This window comes from Podarcis pityusensis (assembly GCF_964106645.2).
Source record: "Podarcis pityusensis genome assembly, chromosome: 8".
NCBI lineage: Eukaryota > Metazoa > Chordata > Lepidosauria > Squamata > Lacertidae > Podarcis > Podarcis pityusensis.
Genome location: NC_138033.1, coordinates 24,034,390 through 24,056,318, shown reverse-complemented (window position 1 = coordinate 24,056,318; position 21,929 = coordinate 24,034,390). Strand labels below are relative to the sequence as shown.

The 21,929-nt window shown below is 46.2% G+C and overlaps 1 protein-coding gene across 1 annotated transcript in view; it reads left to right on the top strand.

Moving 5' to 3' along the window:
• The window catches only part of MAP3K6 (mitogen-activated protein kinase kinase kinase 6), a 43,750-nt gene that overhangs the window by 11,124 nt on the left and 10,697 nt on the right, over positions 1-21,929 (top strand). Inside the window, exons 4-19 of the mRNA XM_081015688.1 lie at positions 154-344; positions 4,444-4,612; positions 5,233-5,339; positions 5,977-6,147; positions 6,420-6,532; positions 7,311-7,470; positions 7,946-8,096; positions 10,147-10,254; positions 10,596-10,645; positions 11,938-12,033; positions 14,462-14,540; positions 14,735-14,868; positions 15,858-15,985; positions 18,881-19,017; positions 20,814-20,919; positions 21,039-21,196. Coding sequence (XP_080871814.1) covers positions 154-344; positions 4,444-4,612; positions 5,233-5,339; positions 5,977-6,147; positions 6,420-6,532; positions 7,311-7,470; positions 7,946-8,096; positions 10,147-10,254; positions 10,596-10,645; positions 11,938-12,033; positions 14,462-14,540; positions 14,735-14,868; positions 15,858-15,985; positions 18,881-19,017; positions 20,814-20,919; positions 21,039-21,196 — 2,058 coding nt within the window. The remainder of the gene's footprint in view (positions 1-153; positions 345-4,443; positions 4,613-5,232; positions 5,340-5,976; positions 6,148-6,419; positions 6,533-7,310; positions 7,471-7,945; positions 8,097-10,146; positions 10,255-10,595; positions 10,646-11,937; positions 12,034-14,461; positions 14,541-14,734; positions 14,869-15,857; positions 15,986-18,880; positions 19,018-20,813; positions 20,920-21,038; positions 21,197-21,929) is intronic.

The following is a 21,929-nucleotide window of genomic DNA, read 5'->3' as shown; positions in this document are numbered from 1 at the left end:
TAAGGAAACAAAAGAATAACGTAATCTTCAACTTCCAGGAGGATGCCAGTGCGGGTTTTGGGTTTTTTTTGTTTTGTTTTTTACATTTTCATAGTGCCATGTGTGTTTTAGAACTGGGTGTGTGGAGGGATCATAGCATTAATTCTCTTTTAGGATGGCAACGGCAGCTATACCTTAATCCCCTACGTGGTGGCAGCCCAGAACAAGGTCTTCTGCTGTGACCCGAATGCGATGATGTGCCTGAGCGAGCTTTGCCAGCCTAACAACTTCACCATGGAGGCCTTCTTCACCCCCCTGACGGCGCAGCTTGCAAGGCTGCTGGAGGGCACCTCCACCAACACCTGGTAACACCCCCCCCCCAGTCATCTTTCAATACATGAACTCAACTAGCGCAGCAACGGGAGTTAGGTGTGCCCTCCCAGGACCACACTCCTCACCGGACATCCTCCATACTCTCCACAGCTGCTTTTGCCCGGCTGAAGAAGTCCTTGCACTGTGATCTTGCCTAGGTAGTAGAGGATGGAGGTGTGTGTGTGTGTGTGTGAGTGCAAGTTTCTGTAACGTGGTTTTCCAGGTGTGAAAAGAGCTTTTAAGCACCCTGCCTTGCTTGCCAGCCAAGGTCCTCTTGGTGTGGCAGCTCTGGAAGCCTGCAGATGGTCGTGTGGGAACTCAAGCGGTCCCGCAAGATCTCGAGAGAGTATCCCAGCTTATTCGTATTTCTGTCCAAAGGTATTTTGGGGAGGTTGTTTTAGCAGTTGGGTCATCTGGCACGATAACTTCCAGATTAACAGTAAAATTCTACAGCCCGCTCCACACATTGTCACAGGTTTTTGCCATAGCAAAAAGGGCACAGCACTCGGGCCTAGCTTATGCATTATCTTGATGGGGTGCTTGCTGGACTCGCCCATTGCCTTACATGGGAAGCTGCCTCATACCAAGTCAGACAATTGGTTCCTCTAGCCGAGTATTGTTAGCAGTGACTGGCAGTGGCTCTCCAGGGGGCATTTCTCAGCCATACTTAGGGATGCCGGGGGTTGAACTTGGGACTTTCCGCAAGCAAAATACTGGGCTATGATTTCTTGCTGGGCTCTGTGTGTCTTCATAGTTTTCCTAGCAACATGTAAGCTGTTCTTTCTTTTTTACTGCAAAACTGAGATGTTCAAGATTCCGTAAAAAGATACCAGGGCCGTCTTGATCCTCTGCATTCTGTTATCGGTGCCCTAATCATAGCTGGGGCAGATTCTTAGAATTGCTGAGGACGGCTTGTAACTCACAGCAGTTCTCAAGAATCCCGGGAGGTGCAGCAGAATCTAGTGCAGCATTTCACTGAGTTCAAGTTAGAGTATCGGGCAAGATGGCCTTCCAGCAAGTTAAGGGGAAGGATTCTGACACACTACCTTTGGGGAAGCAAGGGCAGCCCCAAGAAAGAGGGAAAGCTTATTGCTTAATAAGAGCGGGTACTTGAACCTGTTGAACTCTGGCCACACCCTCTCCTTATATTTAAGGCTGTCTCATTCCACTTTACAGGGGTACCTCGGGATGCGAACGGGATCCGTTCTGGAGCCCCGTTCGCATCCTGAACATAAAGTAAGACGCGACAGCGTGTGTGCGGGTCGCGTTTCACCACTTCCACGCGTGCACATGACATCATTTTGACCGTCTGCGCATGCGCGAGCAGCGAAACCCGGAAGTAACGTGCTCCGTTACTTCCGGGTCGCTGCGGAGCGCAACCTGAAGGCGCTCAACCTGAAGCGTATTTATCCCGAGGTATGACTGTATATATTTTTCTCCCTTTTCATAAAAAAGTAATGCCACTTCAAACAGTCATAGATTCCCTCAAATAATCCTGGGAACTCTAGTTTGTGAAAGGCGTCGAGAGTTGATAGGAGACCCTCTATTCCTCTCACAGTCCTACAGTTCCCAGGGTAGTTTAACAATCCATTCGGTGAAACTGCATGGCTGGGGTGAGAACTAGCTCCTCTAGAGACAGACCTGGTTTTATGAATGATCTAGGTGAGGTGGTAACCATTACCCTGCAGGGGATATAATTACAGAAATGCCGCACATCTTGATGGCCAAGGTGTAGCATGCTGAGCTGGCGAATGGAGAAATACCGGACAAAAAGGGTTCTTGTTCAAGGGTAGCTGTGAGTTGGTCTGTTGAGCTTCTGAAGGAAAACAGGAAGTTGCACCAGAGGAGCAGCTGAGGACAGGGCAGCCACACAGTGTCATGCAAGACTTAAGTGAGAGGGGGTGGGGGGTGGCCAGGCCAATAGCTGATGCAGGGAGATGCTGTTCCTTTGTGGTATTCCATGCACTTACGAACCTCCAAGCCCTGGATGGTTTTCTTAACGTTAGGAAAAGTGCTTGCTGGATCATCTAGTCTAGCACCCTGAAACAAAGCAAAAACACATGGCAGTTTCCTGTGTTCCAGAATGAATGGCGCAGGAGAACAGCATTTCTCATCCCCAGAACTTAAATACACTGCATACACTCCCTCCCAGTAAGCTGTTAGACTTTGGGGGTGAAGGGAAAGCCTTTCCCCCAAGCCTAATTTCAAGAGGGGGAAATGATCATCATAGAGATTGCAGTTAATCCTTCCCTGCCCAGCAGCTACAATTCCCACAAAGAGCCACACAGCAATTAGACTTGAAAACAACCTTCCATTGGCATTCAGAGGAGGCTGTTTTCAAGCTCCTGAATGTCATGCAGCAGGTTTGGGGTGGGGGGAAAGATCATGGGGGAATGGGGAGCAGAGGATTAACCCTCCCATCCCCAGCTGCAACCTGCCAGATCAAGAAACTTCCTCTGTGGGAGCAATTAAATCTTGAAAAATCTGAGTGATTTTGAAAGTGTGTCTCATAGTGCATGGAAAGGGAAGTGTTAACTTCTCTGTTCCTCAGCTGCAGTTCCACACTGCTCTCTGGCTTGAAAAAAAAAGCCTCTAATTGGCTCAAATTGCTAATTGCTGCAGGTGGGAAAGAAAGGGATTCTCTGAGTTGGATGAAGAGGCTCCTGGGGCCATAGCTGGCCTGCAGGTTGCTGGACTTAAAGAAGCAGGAAGTGCCATCTCATTTGGGGAGCCTTTCATCTTAGGAAAGTAACCTAGAATAGCAGTGTGTTTTCCCATTCTGCTGAAAACCAGAATAAATGGATCCTTCCTACTGTTTCTAGAACTTTGCAGGAAGCTGTGGTGGGCCTCTGTGATTGCATCACAACTGAGCACACTGTTACCCGTGGCAGTCTGTTTTAAATGGTTTTTAATATTGTGTTCTAAATCTGTAAGCTGCCCTGGGACCTTAGGTTGAAGGGTGGGTAATTTAAAAATAAAATAAAATTATTACTAACACCAGGCAGCCCTGCATCCTATAGACAGGCCTCCCTTTGCAGACATCCAAGACCCATGGGCAAAAGTTGGCAGGCTGACTCACAGTGCAGTGTCAGTAGCAGGGCAAGGAGGCATGATCCCACTGTCTTCTCCCTGCTTTTAATGATACTGTTTTCGTTGATTTTACCCATTTTCTCTCTCAAAAAAAGGGATACCGCTTAGAAATTCTAGCAATTAGGCAGCATATAAATTAGCTCAAATAAAATTAAAAAATGCCCTCCACACATTAGCCCTGTGTGTGGAAGAAAGTCTTGAGTGTCAAAGCTATTCTGTCTGAGCAATGGGAACAGACATGGAAGTCAAGTGGGACTGCTCAGGGTTCTAGCCAGTCATGCTCTTTCCCAGGATACTCCATTTCATTTCCACCTCCCCCAATAGAAGTGCAGCGTTCAGTGGCTGTTGAGCATAGTCAGTCCACACTGGGCTGTTTTGGGTCCTCCTCCCACCTCCACCGTTTAGGCCATTCCTCCTACTAAAGGTTTTCCATACTGCCAGTCTTGGGGATCCCTCAAGCCTGCTGATGCCTCCCTCTTGTGCATAGATGGTCCTGTTTTGGCTGCATGGGACACTGTGAGAATGAGTATTTCTTGTTAATATATAGTGGGGATGGGGAGCCCTTTCCAGCCCCAGAACTGCATTCCCTTCAAGGCAACATTCTGGATGCCACATACCAGTGGTGGGTGGGGCCAGAGGCAAAAGTGGGTGGAGCAATGTATGTAAATATTACCTTTATACAGAAGGCAGTTTCTACATGCACACAAACACCAGCCTCTGTTCTCCACCCAGATAAGCAGGAGGTGTGATTAGAGAGAGCAAGGACGGCTTTTCAGCTAGGCAAAAACATGTGCGCTGTGGAGAAGGGCCACTGAGGAGCATGACCTGGAGAGAGTTTTGAGGGCCAGAGGGAGAGGCCTCGAGGGCTGCATTTGGCCCCCAGATCCCCCACTTCTGATATATATAGCACTGGCCCTGGGTAAACATGCCTTCCCCTCTTGGGGTAAGCCAAGGGGCACTATCCTTTCCTCAGAGTAAAGGAAAGCTTCTTGTTTTCTCCAGTGGCTACTTTCGGGAGATGATCCGAAGGGACATCCGCAGGGCTCGCGAAAGGTACAGCGGGGAGCAGCTGAGCCGTGAGCTGACCAGTATCCAGCAGCGACTGGACAGCGTCGAATGCCTCAGCCTTGATATTGTCATGAACTTTATTCTGTCCTACCGTGACGCACAGGTGAGCTGATCCACAGGGCCCCTCGACTCTCATGCTGTGGCCAGTTAATGCGCACGAATGCAGCCCAAATGCCGTCAGTGGCATCAAGCAGAATGTTTTGATGTCTGTTTCCCAGGGCAGACGTGACCCCCTGCCAACCCAGTACAGTGGTACCTTGGGATACATACACTTCAGGTTACATACGCTTCAGGTTACAGACTCCACTAACCCAGAAATAGTACCTCAGGTTAAGAACTTTGCTTCAGGATGAGAACAGAAATCGTGCGATGGCAGCGGGAGGCCCCATTAGCTAAAGTGGTGCCTCATTTAAGAACAGTTTCAGGTTAAGAACAGACCTCCAGAACGAATTAAGTTCTTAACCGAGGTACCACTGTACTTCCATTGCAGCAGTCAACTCCAGCAATGCACATCAGTGCCATTGCAGGCATTCAACACCCATGGATAGATGCCCTACCACTGAGCACCTGACCATCACCTCCCGCCCCTTACACATCCTGGTCTGTGGTGTTTCATGGCAGGTTCCTAGAGTAGGAGCCATGTGTATTTGGGGCTGAACTGAGTTAGTTGAAGGCTGTGTGTGCGCGCCTGCATATTGCGGCTTCACTTTATGTCTTCTGCAGGATTGTAATGGCATCATCACCCTAGTGGAGACCTTACAGGCCCTGCCGACTTGCAATGTCGCTGAGCAGCACAACATCTGCTTTCACTATGCCTTTGCCCTTGACAGGTGAGGAACATTGTCAGGTAAGGATGGGCCTCTATTCTCAGCCCTGTTAGGCCTCCCTACCCTCCGCTTCCCTGATGCCCAGGGACATTAGTACACTTAAGAGGTGTCTTCTGGCAATGGGAGCTCCGATGAGGAGATGCTTCCACTCCCTGGTCTATCCCATGGGTGTCTGCAGACACCAGCACTTTCCCTGAGCCCCGAGGGGACGCCTCTGCCAATGGACTCTCATGGCTGGTTTGCAGACTCCTCACCGAATCCAGAGGGCATGGAGGAGGGATCCCCACAGCTGGAACGCCCATTATCTTGATGGGACCAATGGATGTAGCAGAAGGCAGTGGCCTTTAAGTACCCAGAAGGCAGCACCCAGTGGGCAGGGTCTCTAGTAAATGACTATGCTGAGACAACCTGGATGTTTGGCCTCTGCGGCATGGTGCTAAACCCACACCTTGGACTCTCCAAAGTCTCTGTGCCTTCGTAACCAGGAAATTCTGATCTCCCCTTGCTTGGGCCATCAGCCCTCCTCGGTGATGGGCATCCCTGTGGATCGCGACACTAAGGTCCTAACACAGTAGCAGATGGGCAAAGCTGGTGTTCTGCATTGGCTACGTGTGTGACTGTGTGTGATATGCATTTGTAGGCGGAACCAGCCTGGCGATCGGGAGAAGGCTCTCTCTGTTATCCTGCCCCTGGTGGAAAAGCCTGAAAGGGCAGCCCCTGACCTGTACTGCATGTGCGGCCGCATCTATAAGGACATGTTCATTGATTCTGGCTTCACTGATGCCGAAAAGAGAGACCAGGCTTTTTACTGGTGAGGAATGGAAAGGGATCTTTGCTGAACTTGCGCTACTGCTTTAAATTATGGCTGCAGGCGTGGAAATCTCTTTGAAATGCTCATTGCTTGTGGGATGGCTTGGTGGTGGTAGGGTGGCCAGGTGAAACTCCTACTTCTAGAAATGATTGAAGTTGCAAGCAGCCTGTCCTCTCTTTTTTTCACCCATTTGGCTTATTTGCTGGGTCTGAATTGCAGCCTTCCTAGTTAGTTTTCAGGTCTGATATTTCCTTGTGCTTCTGATTCCTCAGGTATCACAAGGCCTTTTTAACAGACCCGAGCCTCCATGCTGGGATTAACTCCGTTGTCTTCCTCATCGCTGCTGGACACAAGTTCGAAACCTCCATGCAACTTCGGCAGTTAGGTGCGGGGCTGCTTGTTCCCATCTGCGTCTCGTAAGGGTAGCCGCATGTGTGAATCATCGTTCTGATCTAAAACCAAGATATTGACAGTGTTCTTTATTATTCTCTCTCTCTCTCTGTATATATATAAACACAAAATCTGGTTGATTTCATTTCCAAGTGATAGTGTTAAGTGCCCAATTCAATGAACGTTTTGTGATAGGGAAATATTGGCTAGGTGGTGGGCGGGATCTTATGAAAAGAGCAATTATTGCCCCATCTGCACCATATATTTAATGCAGTTATCATAGTACTTTATAGAGTGGTGGTTTCGCCAAAAAAAATCCTGGGAGCTTTCGTTTGTTAAGGGTGCTGAGAGGCCTTAGGAGTGCCCTGTTTCCCTCACAGAGCTACCATTGCCAGAGTGGTTAAACAACCAATCCCTGCTCCCAGGGAACTCTGGGAATTGTCGCTCCATGTGGGGAGTAGTGGTTTCCTAGCACCTCTCAGCACCCTTAAACCGCAGTTCCCAGAATGCTTTGTGGGAAGCTGTGACTGTTCAAAATGGTAAGATGCCTTCAGGGCCTCTTTCCCTCTGCTGCTTCTCCCTGCTGAAATGAGGCTTGAAATATGTGTTATGTTGTAGCCAATAGAATGGTAACCCCCAGTTTAGCCAGAACGTCGTGACCATTTTGAAAATTTCCCTCAGAAATCCCTGCCACTGACCCTGCCCCCTTCCCCCGAAACATACCTGTTGCAGTTTAGAAAAACCTCCCTTGCTTCTGGTCCTTCCTTCCTTAGGTATGAAGGTGAGCTGTGTCCTGGGCAGGAAGGGATGCTTGGAAAAGATGCAACATTACTGGGATGTGGGTTTTTACCTGGGCGCCAGTATCCTGACCGGCGACTTTGACAAAATCATCCAGGCCTCGGAGAAACTTTACAAGCTCAACGCTCCAGTTTGGTGTGTGGTGGGAACTTTGTGTCCTCATGGGAAAGGGGTAGGGGTGGGGGGCAAGGAAGACTAACTAGCTGACAACCTATTGAGATGAACTGGAGTTGTGAGTGTCGAAGGGGGTGCTGGGAGAGGGCAGGTTTCTGAGAGGAAGTGATTTCCTCCTTGTTCAGTGTGGTGGGACAACAGATTTTGAACCTCTGCTCAGCCATGGAGCTCACTGGCTTACCTTGGACCAGTCAGGGTTGTTGTGGCGATTAAATGAGGAGGGGAAGAACCAGGTACATTGCCTTGAGCTCCTTGACTGAAAAGGGAGTCTATAAATGTAGGAAATAATAATAATATGTGACACAGACCACTGGCATCGGATGGAAACTTTAACTTACTTCACCCTTTGCAGACTGTGTGGGTCTGTTTGAAGTGTGTGCTTCTTTCTCTTTTTTAACTCTGTTCTCTTCTGCCCCCTGCCCAATTATTGGTTCAGGTTCTTGACATCTATCAAGGAGACTTACGTAATCTATAGTCATTTCAACACTGCCCCCGACACCTGGTCACCTAAACAGGAGCTGGTTGATTTCTGGCTGGGCTTCTTGATGGATTCCTGCCAGCCCTTTGTCTCCACAGAGGAGTGTCTGGTAAGGAGGCAAAATCTCTACTGAACTACCAGCTTTTCCTCCTGCCTGCTCCTTTGCTACACTACTGTGGCATCTTTTGCTTACCATCCTACTAGAGGCAGTAGCAGCAGAACCAAGTGGTTCTGGGGGTGGCAGAGCACTCCGGTGGTAAAATGGACTTTGCCATTTCAAACTGTGGCTTAGAAAATGAGCACATCTAGATGAGGCGTGAGCTAGCATAACTAATATACTAGTTCTTTGTTTATGGAGGGTGTGTTCTGTTTCATTTTTGTATGGGGTAGCTATCAAAAAGGTTATGCCCAACCTGCTGTCTGAAGTGGCATAGTCCAGTCTGCATAAAAGGTCATATACATGGCATCAAACCATTTCCCCCACGATTTTCTGTTCTGCAACTCTCCAAGGTCTTAGAGGGTTTTCCAGCCCTTTTGCCTGAGATCTTGGGTGCTTCTAAGATAGTGACTTAACACTGTAAACGAGTCATTCAGAAATTGCAAGCTGGCCATCAGCAAGCGGCTTTTTTAATTTATCCGATTTTGCCCAGAAAGTTTGAATCTGGATTAAATGGCATTTTGATGGCCATATCAATGCTGTGACCTTAAGCATGCAAAACTTTGCCTTGCTCATCTGTCAGTTTCAGCAGAGTTGCAGAATGAGATTCTTAGGAAATTTCCTCTTCTGTTGTAGCAAAGCCTTTCTTGCAGTCGCAGAATGAGATTCTTAGGAAATTTCCTCTTCTGTTGTAGCAAAGCCTTTCTTGCCTAAGGTGCTCTTTCATATTTCCTCCCTTAAGCTATATAAAATTCAGGGCAAGCTTTGCATAGCTGGGTTGGAGAGAGGACTGGACAGTCTCTCTCTCCCCCCACCCTCTCTCTGTTTGTGTGAAATTCATGTGCTGACAGATTTGCGGGGTAAGAGAAAATTGTGCAGATGCTTCTCTCTCCCTTTAATTCCCCTCTACAAATCTTCTCCTTGGGAGAAGCCTTTGGGATAACTCCTAGTTCTTACCTCTAGGTGAAACAAAGCCAAATTATATATTTCTGCTCAAATTTGTGAACTTTAGTCTCTCCCAACCCTTCCTTCTCTCGTCTCCCTCCACTGTGGAAATTTGGATTGCAGCTTCCTTGAGACAGGGGCCTGTTTACCTTGCAGATTGATGGCTTGCAAAACATCGCAGGTTGATTTTTGCCATGCAAAAACTGATCCTGGAGCAACACCAATGCAGCCCTCTCAGCTTGCACCAAGAAACTCTGGAATATGCCGAGCTACCTTTCTCAAGCCATTTTTCCTCTGCAGCCATTTATAATCTCAACACACAACAGGCTGCATACACACCATACATTTGCAGCGCATTTTTCTCCCAAAGTTCTGGGAACTGTAGTTCACCCCTCACTGAGCTATAATTCCCAGCAACCTTCGCAAACTGCAGCTCCCATGATTCTTGGCAGGGTGGAGAGATATGCTGTAAATGTATAGTGTGTATGAACACAAACACACACACCTTTTCCTCCTGGCCTCCAGTTGTAGCCCCAGGCATCACATCTGAGAATATCATCACTATATCCCATAAGATGAAACAGTCAATTAGCTGTGCTCACACCTGACCACAGGGCTGAGTCAGCCTTGGCTGCCCTGATGAACCAGCACTGTTGCAGGTACCACATAATACTCATTCCACATTTGTAAGGAAGCACCCAGGCTTTGAAACTTCCTCCCATCAGGCAGGCACCTTCACTGTGCTCGTTTCGGTGATGGTTCTGCAAATCAAAGCAGTCAAATGGGCACATGTGGGGTTAAGGCGATCCTGCAGGTAGACTGGTCTCAAGCTGTTGAGGGCCTCATATACTAATAGTATCACCTGGAGCCTGGTCCCGTAACAAATGGGCAAGCAGCACAGATCCAAAGTGCAACCAGCAGAGAGGTTATGTGTGCCGTCTTCTCTTAATTAAGTCTATGCTCACTATGGCATATGTCAGCCGCTTTGAGGTTTTTGCTGAAATACGAAGCGGCATGTAAGTTAACTAGCAATCTAACTCACCATCTGTCCCAACAGGTCTTGATTCTAGAGTTGGGCAGAGTGTTGCAACCATCTCAGCTCAGTGTCTGCAGTCAAGAAGGGCAAAAATCAGTGACGCTGAGCCACATTGGCTCTCCAGAAGAGGTAGGTCCAGAATTGTGTCCTGGGTCAGTTTCTTTTTCTGATTTTAAATTTTAAAACTTTAATTTATTACCTGCCCTTCACCCTAAGGTTCCAAAACAAGTTACAACAATTTAAAATTGAACTTTTTAAAAACCCTTATAATTACAAAAAATACAAACACAAAATACCTAATCAAAAGTGATGAAAGTTCATGTAATTACTTTCATTCTATTTAGATTTCCAGTCTTTATGCATTATAAATCTTCATGGCTGTTTATCCCTCCAGGTGTGTGTCTCAATTTCCTGTGTTTCCCCACTCGGGGCATTTGTATGTTTCTTTCACCTTTTGGGTCTCTTTACAGGAAGGGATTTCCAAGTGGACATTCCCAACATCTTCCATCCGTGGAATCAGGTGATGATTATTATTTTTATATAAAACAAATAGTTTGAATTCCTTGTCTTTAAGGCTAGGCTAGTGCTTCAGATAAGAAGCAGCCTTTATACCAGGTCAGAGAAATAAGCCACATTGCTTAGCATTAGCTACACTAAGAAACAGTAACTCGCTGTGGTTTCAAGGGCTTTCCCAGTCCTTCCTTGAGATACATCACTGACTTACAGTTCTTCCCCTAAAAAAAAAGAAAGTTCTAGATCTCTAGACCCTGAAATAAAGGGCTGATTTAAACAGGAACATAGGACACTGTCAAGAAAGACCATTGGTGCATTTAGCACACTATTGCCTATACCTGGGGCATCCATCATGGTGCCTTCCATGGTGGACTCCAGTTCCCATCACCTCCAGCCAGCATGGTCCATGGTCAGGAATTATGGGAGCTGTAGTTCAGCAACATCTGGAGGGCACCGCATTGGCTACTCCTAGAGCACAGGGTGGCCGAAGGTCACTACAATTTCAGGCAGAAGTCTTCCCCAGCCCTCCTGAGACATTGGAGATTAACCCACAAGAATTGGCATGCAAAGCCAATAGACTGTTGATGTACAGCCCCTCCCCTGAGAAAACAGAGCTAGCCAGGTGGCACTCGCAGTAGAGAGCACTGGGCAGAGAGGACACATGAGAAGCTGCCTTTTTATGAGATCCCAGCACACATTTTTGTGCATTTTCTATCAAAAGAAAATGCACTGCAAAATTTGGAGAAGTGTGTAATTTGACTGAGAGGAATGCAGGAAGCTGCCTTATATGGAGTCAGACCCTGGCTCCATCCAGTTCTGTGTTGTCTACACTGACTGGCAGAAGCACTCCAGAGTTTCAGGTACAAATCTTTCCCAGCCCTACCTGGAGATGCCAGGGATTGAACTTGGGACCTTCTACATTCCAAGCATCTGTCTTATGACGTGAGTCACAGCCCACCCCCAAGATTAAGTGCATTCCAATCTACACTGAAGTCTGGGATTGGTGAGTTAGGTCAGTTTGTCCTTAAAATGTATTTTTCTCCCACTTCGTACTGTAGCTCACATGTCAATGCTCCTCCATGCAAATAGAAATAAATAAAACATCATTGCACCTAGAAAGCTAGCATCTCAAGGAGAATGGGGTCTGGCCTGTGGCTGGTAAGCCCCTGAGGCTAATGTGAGCAACTTGGGGTGGTGGGACACAGAGAGAGGCAGGTTTTAAAGCAAGACACAGGCTTGCGCTGATAAGGAAAGGAGACTTGCTGAAGTCCTTCCACTCCTATCTTTTTTTCTTGCCAGTATCTCCAAGTGCGATGAGCGGTGCTGCTTCCTCTATGTTCTGCACACAGCAGAAGACTTCCAGCTGTACTTCCCTACCCAGTACCATTGCCGCTGGTGAGTGGGGGGACATGAATGGGCAGCAGAGGGACAACCCGCAACCTTTGGAAGAGGGACAGTTAAAAACAACCACAACCCAACTACATTCCCCACTCGGGGAAAGGGAGCATCTTCTGCAGGATGCTGCTCTAGACAGAGTGTTTCCCAGGGGTTACATTGCAGACTCAAGAAACCGGGTACCATTGATGGCCTTTCTTCTTCATCATGGACACATGATGCTTGGATCTCCATTGCCTGCTTGCCAGGCCTGCAGCTGCAGTGTGGGTTCTGAAAACATGTTCGTAAAAATTAAAGTCAACGAGGGTCAGGGAAGGCAAAGTAAATAAAAAGGTGTTTGGGTTCTCAAATCTGATTTCTGCCCCCTCAGCTCTAAAGAAATTGAATTGGAGATAAACCCTGTTGATGCTCATAGGGAAGTACAGTGGTGCCTCGCAAGACGAAATCAATTCGTTCCGCGAGTTTTTTCGTCTAGCGAATTTTTCGTCTTGCGAAGCACGAAATCCCATAGGAATGCATTGAAATCCAATTAATGTGTTCCTATGGTCAAAAAAAGTCCAAACAAAGCCAAATTTGGTACAACAAGAGTTTATTAAGTGCTCTTTAAAGTCACACATACTGTAAAGAGCATTTCAAAAATTGAAGGAACAATAAATTAAGTTTCTAAACATGACAGAAAAACATTTAAAAATCAACAAAGTGTACAGTACATTTTCTAAGACTCTGGGGGACAACTCGAAGAAGGTTCCTCTTCCACTCTTTGCTTCTTGCTGAAGAACCCCCTCCTCAACTGTTCCTCCAGCCACCCACCACACAGAAATTCAAATCCAGAATTTTTTTTAAAAAACAGCAGAGTGGCCCAATGGTCACAGAAAATCATAAAAATGCAGAAAAAAACCACACAAGCTTCCAGATTCTTGCAAACCCCTCCTCAACTGTTCCCCCAGCCACCCACCACACAGAAATTCAAATCCAGAATTTTTTTTAAAAAAACAGCAGAGTGGACCAGTGGTCACAGAAAATCATAAAAATGCAGGGGGGAAAAACAAGCTTCCAGATTCTTGCAAACCCCTCCCCAACACCAAATCCTTGAATTCCAAACACCCCAACCCAAAATCCAAAAACCCCCAAAAAAGTTTTAAAAGTTTAAAAGAAGTTTTGGAAAAGCTTCAAAAATCACCAAAGTCTTCAAAAACCTCAAAAAAGGCTACCACACCGCGTTCTATGAGTTGCTCCTCGAAGTCAAGTCGCAACTGTATTAACGGTGTTAAGAAAAAGGAAACAAACTTGCAAGATGTTTTCGTTTTTCGTCTTGCGAAGCAAGCCCATAGGGAAATTCGTCTTGCGAAGCAGCTCAAAAAACGGAAAACCCTTTCGTCTAGCGAGTTTTCCGTCTTGCGAGGCATTCGTCTTGCGGGGCACCACTGTAATTTTAAACTTGTAATCACCACCTTCCCTCGCATGCCCAAACATGAAAACTGCTGGCTCAAGGTGTGGAGTTTAAGAGTGTCAGCATGAATAAATGACTGCAAATATAGTTTCACATCCACAGAGTTTGCATGGAATAAGGGAATGAAAATCTGAAGCACCAGATTTCCTGTTCCTGTTCTAAATTTCAAGGTTTTATTTTTATTTTCCCTTTTTTTAGAGTTGAGCCAAACTGCCCCTCCCCCACTTTACTACTCAATTTGCAGGTGACAAAATGGGTGGGTGGAGAATGCATTTTAACTGAAAATGGTGGTGGGCAACTCTGTTCTTACAGCTCTGTCTGGCAACTGGTGGCTGTCATTTCCCCCCCTCCCTAAACCCTGCTGGAATGATGTTTTACTATCACAGTGGTACCTCGGGTTACAAACACTTCAGGTTACAAACTCCGCTAACCCGGAAGTAGTACCTCGGGTTGAGAACTTTGCCTCAGGATGAGAACGGAAATCGTGCACCGGCGGCGGGAGGCCCCATTAGCAAAAGTGCACCTCAGGTTAAGAACGGTTTCTGGTTAAGAACGGACCCCCAGAACGAATTAAGTTCATAACCGAGGTACCACTGTACATAGCTTTTCTCCCAGAGCTTTGCACAAACAAATAAATTAAAATAGTAATAGTAGCTGCTAGAAGGATCTCTGGAGATAGAGAGTGTGTTCCCTGCTTGGCTTCGACTCACCCGCCCCATCCTCTGAAATATCCTGAGTGATTTGGGGCCCCTTTCACCCTTTCCTTCCAAATTAAGCTGCAATAACTTCGGGTTTAGTTCTCAGTCCTCTCTCCCTCATCCGTTTGCATAATTCTTCCAACTTTTCAGTCTTTTATTCAACCCGTCTAGTCTGGGCTTTTAGCCTTTGATTCTGAACCCAATGATAACAGGATGGTTCTTTGTGCTGGTGTCCATTCTCTTAGGGGTTTTTTCTCCCCCCTCTACTCTTTTACATTAGGTTTTGCGAACTGGTCCGCTCCTTCATGGCAGAGATGGGTGAGGAAGTGAATAGCTGCAGCTCCCTGGAGGAACTCGAGGTGAGCTGGCGGAAGAGGACACTCCTTGGTTTCAGGAACTGGGAACTTTTGTCAGGGCCTGTCGAACGATGGCTGTGAAGGCGGATGTGGAAAATGGCCAAGCCCAGTGATGAACAGGCCAAGACAGGGTGCTGCGCATAGAGATTTCACCTTTTAAGTTCCATAACTCTGTGTGTGTTCTTTGACTTGCACAGTATGACTACGAACGCACAGAAGCAGGTGACAGGGTGATTCTAGGTAAAGGCACTTATGGGGTGGTCTACGCTGGCCGGGACCTCAGCAATCAGGTGCGCATCGCCATTAAGGAGATCCCAGAGCGTGACAGCAGGTAAGAGTTGCGAAAAGCAGGGAAGGAATTACTAATAATGTCAATTTTGGCTTCTTGTTTCTTTAGTCTTGAGCTCAGTTCATCACGCTTCTGCACTTGTGTGTATTTTCCCCTCTTTTAGTTAGGTTATTAACATTCACACTAATTTTTGTGTGCATTTCTCCAAATATTGCCATTTTTGTATGCCGTCTTGCCTATGCTTTTGCAAGCAATTTTCCCTAGTACAAGGCATTTTTTGTACATTATTTTCATGGATATACACATTTTTGTGCACATTTTTTGTTGGAGTGCTATATCACAAAATTAGGGAGGAGTTCAAATTTCAAAGATGAGCCATCTTTCAGCTTGTGCATTTGTTTAGGAAGTGTGACTTTGGTATGTTTATGCTAAAATGTGAACCCAACTATTTCCTTCCCCTATCCTTAGAATGGCCAGACTGCTCTGGGGGAATCTGGGGCTTCTTTCACATTGCAAGAACTCTGGGATGTCTTTGAAATCAGATTCCCACTTACGCATCACCAAAAAAGATTTGCACAAAACCCAAATATGCTAATTGTTATGTGTAGACGCAAATTTGGGAATAATGATTGTAACTTAAACAAAAATCCAGTGCATATTAGGGAAGACTGTGACCAGATGACCTTCGTGCCTACTCAGTCTTCTGCTCAGGAGCTACTATCATCATTATCATCATTAATATTATTATTAATAATAGCCTGTGATTCACTTAGCTCCCAATTAATAGGTTATGGGCAGCTTCAAAGACCCTGCTGCTGCTCTTCCTTCTGAGGGTTCTTTGTCTTTAAATCGGACTTTGACTGGAGAGCCCTTCAAAGAGAGGACTGTCCTCTCTAAAGTAGGACACATGGCTATCCTACCTGGCAGGAATATGCTCAGCATGGGGGGAGGGGCGTGGCATCCCCTGGCTGCTGCCTCTGAGAGAGTTGTGTGAACGTCTGTCATTCATACATGTCACACTTGCACTTCAGATACTCGCAGCCCCTTCATGAGGAGATTGCTCTGCACAAGCGCCTGAGACACAAGAACATTGTTCGCTATTTGGGCTCTGTCAGTCAAGATGGCTTCCTCAAGATCTTCATGGAGGAGGTACCTGGGGGTAAGTACAGTGGTAAAAAGGTAAAGGTAAAGGGACCCCTGACCATTAGGTCCAGTTGTGACCGACTCTGGGGTTGCGGCGCTACAGTGGTACCTCAGGTTAAAAACTTAATTCATTCTGAGGTGGGGACCCGCTAGAAATCCCAGGCGGAGGAAGCCTGGGAACGTGGGGTTCGGCAGGGCACCAGGAGCGCCCCCCCCTACTCACCGGGAACCCCATTTTGGGGCGCCGGAGCGAAGTGGGGTGAGTGGCGCGGTGCTGCGAACTGATTGCTATTTTCACGGAGTGAAGCCGCACAGCCATTGCCGGAGAGCGCTGACTTTCTCCTGTGGACAATTGGATTTAAAACAAGTACCCGTGAGTAGAAACGGAAAATTGGATTAAGAAATATCTTAATTTGGCATCGAAGCGGGAAGGCTCAAAACAGGAAGTCCGCCTTCCGCTTTTTGTATATAGACTAAAGCAAAAACTTTGTAAGCTAAAGCCTGGAAAGCTGTTAAAAAAGTCTAAATTTCCTTCATTCAGAATTACTGAAACCCCCTTGGAAGCAGGAGAAAGGGGGGGGGGCTTTGTTCAATCCTAGCAGGAGAGGGAGTGAAGAAGGATAAGCTTCCACCGTCTTTAACCGGGGAACGGGGTGTCAGAGACAGAAATTGTTGGAGAGGTTCATTGACTGTGAATGGAATACTTTGACAGATAGCTAAAGAAGAGAAACAAACTGATTCCAATGTTGCCTTTTGCATTCTAAAGAAACAAAATATCTGAAAAATATCTGAAATATGAAAGTAATTTTCCTTTGTTGGACTTGCCTTTAAAAAAAAAATGGATACAAATAGAAATTGTCTCCTCTAGAGGGAGCTTGTTAAATTGTTGCTGCAGTATATCTGAGGACTCAACAGCTGTGAGATTAAGATCGTGGGACCAGTCTCTTCTGACCTTGACTAAAGATGAGCTGGGAGGAAGATTGGGTGCTTGCCTTATGCAAGACAAGTGCCTTGCTGGAACAGATGCACGAGAAGATGGATTTGATGAATGAGAAAATGGATTTTATGACTGTTGTGGTTAATAACTGTGGACAAACAGGGAACATTGATACAGAAATCATTCAGGAACCAACTCATGAACCTGCACTGTCTGGGCAAGTGCAGAAGATAATGGAGGAGGATGCGGTTGCACCTCAAATAATACAAATGGAGAGACCCGAGGCCCTACAGGAGCATAAGCCGCTGTCATTGAAGATTGAAGTTGGAGTGGGCCAGGGGGAGTTTGGAGCTGAGGAGGTTCCTAACTTTGGAGAGACCTGGAAATATGCTTTTAAATACTTTTTGGACTATAGCGATGACTGTGGGGAATGGGTCTGTGGGGAATGGGCGGGTTTGATGAGGAGAGATGGAGATAATTTTGGGTTGGAATTCCCCAGAGACCTACTCCTCAATGAGAAAGGAAAGAAATTAAGAAAGAGACCAACAAAAGACAAGGAAAAGGGCAAGTATAAACAAGAAGAAGAAGAACTGCAGAAGGGACATGGAAGAGACTTAAGGGCCTCGGACATAAGGCTTCCAGGTTGATGGACTAGATGGAATAGACAGTAAGGACTGACACGATCCGAGACCAGGAAGAAGAGACGTTGGATGAAAATTGGAAAAAATTTAGAAATAAAAACTTTCTATTTAGGGAATTAGCTTAAAATTAATGAATATTAGGGAAAATGTTGGAATGAAACTATATGACTCTAGCAGAAATGATATCAGGAGTTATGTATATTTGAAAACTAAGATTTAAGGTTTAAGGTATTTTAGGGTAAGATAAGGTTAAATAAACTAAGGTAATTTGAATAACAGAATATGGGGAAAGATAGAAAGGATCTGTCGAGTTAATTAATAGGTTAAATTGTTAAGATAAATTATCTAATAAAAATTGAGAAAGATGGAAAGAATTTGCTGAAATAACTAATTGAACTAGGATGCAAGAAAGGAGGTGTGAGGAGGTCAATGAAACAAGCAAATGGAAGTTACAGATATGTAATTTGGGATTTGTGTTTTTTTTTTCTGTTTTCCTTTTTCCTTTGTATCTTTTTGCTGTACTGTTGTATTGGTTTTTGCGTTTTTTCCCCTCTCTTTTTTATGTATTATTGTGTTGTTTTTTATTTTTTCTTTATTTTCTATAATTCTGAAACTACTAATAAATATTATTAAAAATAAAAATAAAAATAAAAACTTAATTCATTCTGGAGGTCCACTCTTAACCTGAAACTGTTCTTAACCTGAGTACCACTTTAGCTAATGGGGCCTCCCACTGCCGCCACACCACTGCCGCACGATTTCTGTTCTCATCCTGAAGCAAAGTTCTTAACCCGAGGTACTATTTCTGGGTTAGCGGAGTCTGTAACCTGAAGTGTCTGTAACCCGAGGTACCACTGTATATGCAGTAAATATGCAATGTGCAATAAAAAACATGTAAAAATTAAAAAAAACACACACCAGAGACCACCAATAAAGATGCTTTCTTAATTGTTTGCATCCGCAGAGCAGCACAGGAAGCTTGTCACAAAAGGCGTTCAAAGCTTAAAAGAGAAGCTGAATCTCGGTTGGCCACACGCGACTGGGCCAATGACACTAAAAGCTCAGTTTCTTGTTGCTGTCAGCTGAGCCTCACTAGCTCAGGGAATAACCGACGATGCCCCTTACCTCAGTGACTGAGACGCGATATTAGGGTTAAGGTTTGCCGCAGAGAGCACTGCAGTAATTCAGCCTTGAGGTTACTGATGCAAGGACTGCAGTGGACATGACTAGTAGCCATTGATAGCCTTGTGCTCCGTGCATTTGTCTAATCCCTGTATAAGAAAACAGCCTCTATAGTGTTCCATGTCCCTCTCTCCCCACCCCAAAAATCCAGGAAGCCTTTCCTCTCTTCTGCGCTCCATGTGGGGCCCCCTGAAAGACAACGAGCCCACCATCGTTTTCTACACCAAGCAAATCCTAGAGGGGCTGCGCTACCTGCACGACAACCAGATCGTCCACAGGGACATCAAGGTGAGAGCTTGGGCTCCTGGCTTGGGCTGCCAGGAGTAGACATGTTGTTGGTGCTAGATCTCTGTGTGGCATTGCCAGACCTGACAGGGATCAAGCAGGTCTTTTCACGCAGCTTTCCTTTTCCTCCTTCATTTGGGTTTTGACTCTGCATTAGCTTTGGTAAAACAAAGACTACATGGGATATTTCTTTTCAGGACATTTTGGCTAGCTCATGCACAGCCTGCTTGCCTTGCTCCTTAGGCATTTCTTAAAGACGATCCTTAATGATTTTCAGCTAGCTGCTTATTTTAGGAATTTGCATGCAGTTAATTATCGCACAGCTTTTGCTCTGGCCAGATTTAATGTGATGCCTTTCTCGGTTGCTCTGGGGAGGAATAGGCTGGTGTTCCTTGAGGGTTTGTCCTTGTAATAACCAGGAGCTGGAACATCTGTGGAAAATATTGTTTTGTTTTTATAATTTTTATGCTGGCGCTCATCAGCAGATGATTGCCCCTTTATTGGCCAAACCAGGAAGGTCAGCTAAATTTTATGTTAAATATTTACCGGGAGATAAAACCCTACGTGTGTCATTAGTAATGGCCGGATTTTCTTTATCAGGGACAGTGAGAACAAGAAGGCAATTAACCACCTGAAGTTGGAAATATTATATTTGGGAGCTATTTAAGACATTTGTTATCCTGTCAGTATGTATACTTGAGCTGGTGGCATTTAGATAATACATTGCTTTCTGTTTTGCTCGATGCTTAAGATTATGGAGCATTGTATGGCTTTATTTTTGCCGCATTCCTGTTCTGTGGATCATAATAAATTGATGATGAAGTTAATACTACAGTTGAATTTCTAAGCGACAGTCCTTGGGGTTTTGTTTTTGTGGAAAGGGGGGGGGGTTGGCACTGCCACTCCTTTTTTCACTGTTCCTAGTCCAGGATTGAAGAGGCTCTGGGTAAAGTGTCTTCTGCTGAGCTCCCTCTTCTTTTGGTCATCCCTGACAGGCTTCCCTGGCTGCTAAGGCAGTGCCTTGAACAGCATTGGGCAGCTGGGTCTGGTTGCCATATGTTAGATTCTGCAATGGCTGGTATGAAAAGGGAGAGATTGTTGATATTTTCACCCCTCCCATTGACAGAATCTCCTGATCTGATGTTTTAAGAAAGGAGGGGGCGGAAACTGCTCTTCTACTCTTCCGCTCCTGACTGACTGACTGTGTGTAGAGAGAGTCTTATCTATGTAGTGACTAGATGGTAGAGTGGGAGATGTAACACTCATGCAACCCAGTAGTTTGTTAGTTTGTAGCAGCTATTAGAAATAAAAGGAGTTATGCTTCACAGCTAGCTTCTGTGTTATTTATACTCTGCATGAGTTTGGTGCTCACAATGCACACTTGTGGGTCCAGTGCACTGGGACCTGCTTTCCAGGATTGGAAGGTCTCTGAAAGTGCTCCAGTCACGTAGCCCAGTCGGGACAGAACCAGTTATTGAGCCCAGTCGCTGACATCAGATGAAAGGCATACTGACAGTTCCCTCCATGCCACAGAGCGATGCTCACTCAGAGGCAGTGTGGGAAATTAAAAAGCTGGCTGGATCTAGCCATCTGGCACTCGCAGGCTGTGCAGGGAACTGCCTGAGGTGCACGTCTAGGCAGACATCAGCAGCAGGGCCTTCGTAGTCCCGAGACCCTTGCAGTCGTCCAAGGATGCCAAGACACTGGTGCCAGGCCTGTTTGCAGTTGGAGGAAGTCCTCAGAACTTGAGTGCCTTGTTGATCTCCAAAGCAGTGACTTGGCTTTTCTTGGATAAACAGGGTGATAACGTCCTGATCAACACGTACAGTGGAGTGTTGAAAATTTCAGACTTTGGCACATCCAAGAGGCTGGCGGGGATCAGCCCCAGTACAGAGACATTCACAGGTAAGTGTGTGTGCAGCTCTGCGTCATTTGGGGAAGAGAGCCTACTCATCCGGGCTCTCAGGCATTGGGATGTGGCTCCCATGACTTCTTCCTTCTTGGTTTCTCTCTTCCTTCCTCAGGCACCTTACAGTACATGGCCCCAGAGGTCATTGATCAGGGACCCCGTGGCTATGGCAAGCCGGCTGACATCTGGTCCATGGGCTGCACCATCATTGAGATGGCGACAGGCAAGCCGCCTTTCTTTGAGCTGGGCAGCCCGCAGGCCGCCATGTTCAAGGTGAGGCTGGGATTTGCACCCTTCTGCACAGCTGGGAAGAACACTTGGCAGTTTTCCTGCAGGGAGGAGGGGATCCTTGCAGGAGTTGTCTCTGTCAGGAGCTCAGCCTACACTCGAGTAGGACCCTGGCAGAGGCACATGCCTGACTGGCATGTTCTCTCCCTCCTGGTCTTTCGTTCAGGAGCTTCAGAAGCTTTCTTCAGCCTGAACATCACAGCGACCGATGCCAACTGACACCGGCACACTTAAGGATCCGCAGAGTTTGTGCATCATGCGTAACAGACCTCAGCAACTCAGCATTTTGGCTAATCTACTTTATTTACATATAAACACACACGGAGCACTGCAACATGGCTCCCTCTTTCTCTAGCATCAGACAGCAAAGAGAAAAAGAACAAAGGACAATAGTCCCACTTCACGGAACACAGTAACACAAGCATCCTGTCTCTGTCACTTCCCACTCTGTGGAATCAAAACATATACCGTCATGTGATAGACAAAAATCCCATGACTGCAATTGTGGAGCAGGAATTCTAACAGTCTGTGCCCACTTGCTCCACTAGGCAGGAAGAAGTAAATGAGAATGGGTAGTCCAAGTGGACTGACAATCTCTTCCCTGGTTCATTTGCTGCCCAGCCCCGAAGCAGCTCTGATTCTAGGGGAATTTCCCTTTTCTCAGCAGCATGGCATTCCTTCTCACCTTTCCTTCTAACTGCAGCCAGGATACCAAAAA